This window comes from Propithecus coquereli, unplaced genomic scaffold (genome assembly GCF_000956105.1).
Source record: "Propithecus coquereli isolate 6110/MARCELLA unplaced genomic scaffold, Pcoq_1.0 Scaffold70, whole genome shotgun sequence".
Lineage (NCBI taxonomy): Eukaryota > Metazoa > Chordata > Mammalia > Primates > Indriidae > Propithecus > Propithecus coquereli.
Window position 1 is genome coordinate 5,095,191 of NW_012153063.1, and position 2,830 is coordinate 5,098,020.

Consider the following 2,830-nt stretch of genomic DNA (forward strand, 5'->3'; position numbering starts at 1 on the left):
ACTTTCTTAACTTCTGTTCATGATGTGTTCTTGGTTTGGACTCAATTATTTAAATTCCAACCCACATTCTAAATGCATTTACTTATATATATGTATCTTCCCAACATTTTGTTAATAATAACACTCTTCAAATCTTGAGAAATGACTCATACCGAGGAAAGGGCATAGGACTTGAGTCATAACACCTGGATTAGAGTCCTAATATTGCCACTTATCAGCTATATGACCTTTAGCAAGCCATTTAACCTACTGAATCTCAATTTCTTCATCTAAAAGGTGGAAATGTCTCTCCTAGTCTTGGTATAAAAATCAAATAAATTAATAAAAAGGTACATTACAAGCATTAAAGCACTATTTGAATTTAAAGTAACATGAAATAGATTTAATTTTTTATTCAGATCCTCCCCCAAGGACATGTAGGGCTTTCAAGGATAATTTCTAGACTTCCGTCTGAATATTTTGTTGATTTTTTAGAAGAATTTAAAATTGACATGCTCATCTATGAAATAATAAAAACCATCTGGCCATATTTTATAATAATTATTTTGCTAAGTGTCACCCTCATCCTGGTTTATAAAGCAATTATCCTTAGTAACCTAGTAACCTACACGAAGAATTATTTTGAAGATCTCTTCAGATGTAAGGTATGAGATAGGGCTATGAATACCTTTATACGTATACACACACACACATACACACACACACATGCATGTGCTCATGTACATACTTTAATTTTATTTTTTTGCCATATTGTCTTTTTAAAATATAGTATGTGTAAACACTTCTATAATGCTCTTTATTAAAACACCATAGCAGACATGAAAACCTAGGAAAAAAAGGAAACCAACAAAAGGCTCTCAGTGCTTCCAGCAAGGTGGGAAGACATTATCTTGTATTTTAAACATACACTCAATGTTGTTTTCTGACAAATAATAGAAGGGGAAGCAGCTTTCATGTTGCCTCTAGTTTTAGTTATATTTACTCATTTAAAAACTTTTGGAATATTTCATTCTTTTAAGGTTGATTGAGCTATAAATTTCGGTAATATTTGTGGACCTCTAGACAAATTCTATAGACATGGTCTCCAGCTTTGCTTGACAGCTCTAGTGGCAAGGAATTCACGGCGAGCCTCATGAGGCAGCCAGTTCTTTTTGAATAGTTTTATTTTCAAGAATTTCTTTTTTCCTTTGACCAAATGCTTGCCTTTAATTTCTATTCACTAGTCCTATTACTGATCTCTACAGCTCGCAGAATGGCCGAAAAGCTTGTTACCCAATAACCCTTTATTTGAGTATGGCCATTCTTTTCTAAAGAGTCCATATATTCAGATCCTGGATGCTTTTGTTTCTTTCAGGAAGAAAATGTCAAAACTGTCCTGATGAACCCAAACATCGCATCAGTCCAGACCAATGAGGTGGGCTTAAAGCAAGCAGATGTTGTCTACTTTCTTCCCATCACCCCTCAGTTCGTCACAGAGGTTATCAAGGCAGAACGGCCAGATGGGTTAATTCTAGGCATGGGTGGCCAAACAGCTCTGAACTGTGGTGAGTTCTTGTTTAATTGCAGAGTTTTGACCCCTGCACCTATGTGTAAGATATTTTATTTGAACCCATCTAACAGTTGTGCTCTGTGTATTTATGAAACCTTTCCTCTAATGTGTGAAGAAACAGTTAGCAAATAGGCACCTAAAAATGTCAGATGATGAATATTACCAGTTTATTTCACAGACTGAGAGACAAAGAAACCTTTTGATTTAATGCTCCAGATTGGTCAAATAGGTTTCTTGAATTGTCCTCCTCTATCCCAGGATATTGCTTTTCTCTGTTGCCACTGAAGTCCTGAAAACTATTATGAATGAAAAGAAATGAGAATTAACATTGATTGCATGCTTTTATGTATCAGCCTTATACAATTTGCCTCTCACATATATTTTCATGATAACATAGTTCAGTCTTTCTACCATTACTTCAAGCATCTGCAAAGTCTACTTCTCTATTCTCTTTAAAATGCTTCAAATATTTGGAAATAGATCATGAATGAGAATCTCTTTAGCTAGTTGGGGTAATAATTTGTATGTCAAATATAAAAGACTCAGCCAAAGTTAGATGGCAACATAGTGAAAACGCAAACAATTTTTGTGGTTATTTTTTTAACCCAGGTAGATACCCACATCTTTGGGATTATTTAAATAATAGAATATCATTATAGGGAGGATTTTAGAAGGAAAGGAAGGGTACTGAAATTTTAAGCCTCAGTGTAATACTATAATTTTTGTTAATAAGGACAATAAAAATGATTAGCAGAGGTGATAATATAAATAACAGCATCAGTAACATATTTTGTTAGACTGTCTTCAAAATTTTGATTTAAATTTTTTTCCCTAAGTGCAATTCTATTGTAGACTATGGTGGATTTAATTTTAAGATTAAAAGAAATTGTATTCCGGTCTCTATTAAAGAAGACACAAAATTTGAGATTTTAAGAAACTAATTATATTTGGTTCTTCTGTAGGAGTGGAGCTATTCAGGAGAGGTGTGCTCAAGGAATATGGTGTGAAAGTCCTGGGAACTTCAGTTGAATCCATTATGGCCACAGAAGACAGGCAGCTGTTCTCAGACAAACTAAATGAGATTAATGAAAAGATTGCTCCAAGTTTTGCAGTGGAAACAGTAAGGAGTCTTTGTTCTGGAGAAATAAGGGCATTATTTGTCTTGAGTTATGGGGAGAATGATTTGCCATGCCTAATAATAATGCTTAAATTATTATACTTGCATATATTTTCTTCCAGAAATGTGTTAGATATTGTATATTAATTCGGAAACATTGTATA

At 33.7% G+C, this 2,830-nt stretch overlaps 1 protein-coding gene across 1 annotated transcript in view; it reads left to right on the top strand.

Moving 5' to 3' along the window:
- The window catches only part of CPS1 (carbamoyl-phosphate synthase 1, mitochondrial), a gene marked incomplete at its 3' end in the record, with an annotated part of 194,188 nt that overhangs the window by 64,187 nt on the left and 127,171 nt on the right, over positions 1–2,830 (top strand). The window contains exons 13-14 of the mRNA XM_012661215.1: positions 1,293–1,544; positions 2,512–2,669. Of these exons, the coding sequence (XP_012516669.1) occupies positions 1,293–1,544; positions 2,512–2,669 (410 nt within the window). The remainder of the gene's footprint in view (positions 1–1,292; positions 1,545–2,511; positions 2,670–2,830) is intronic.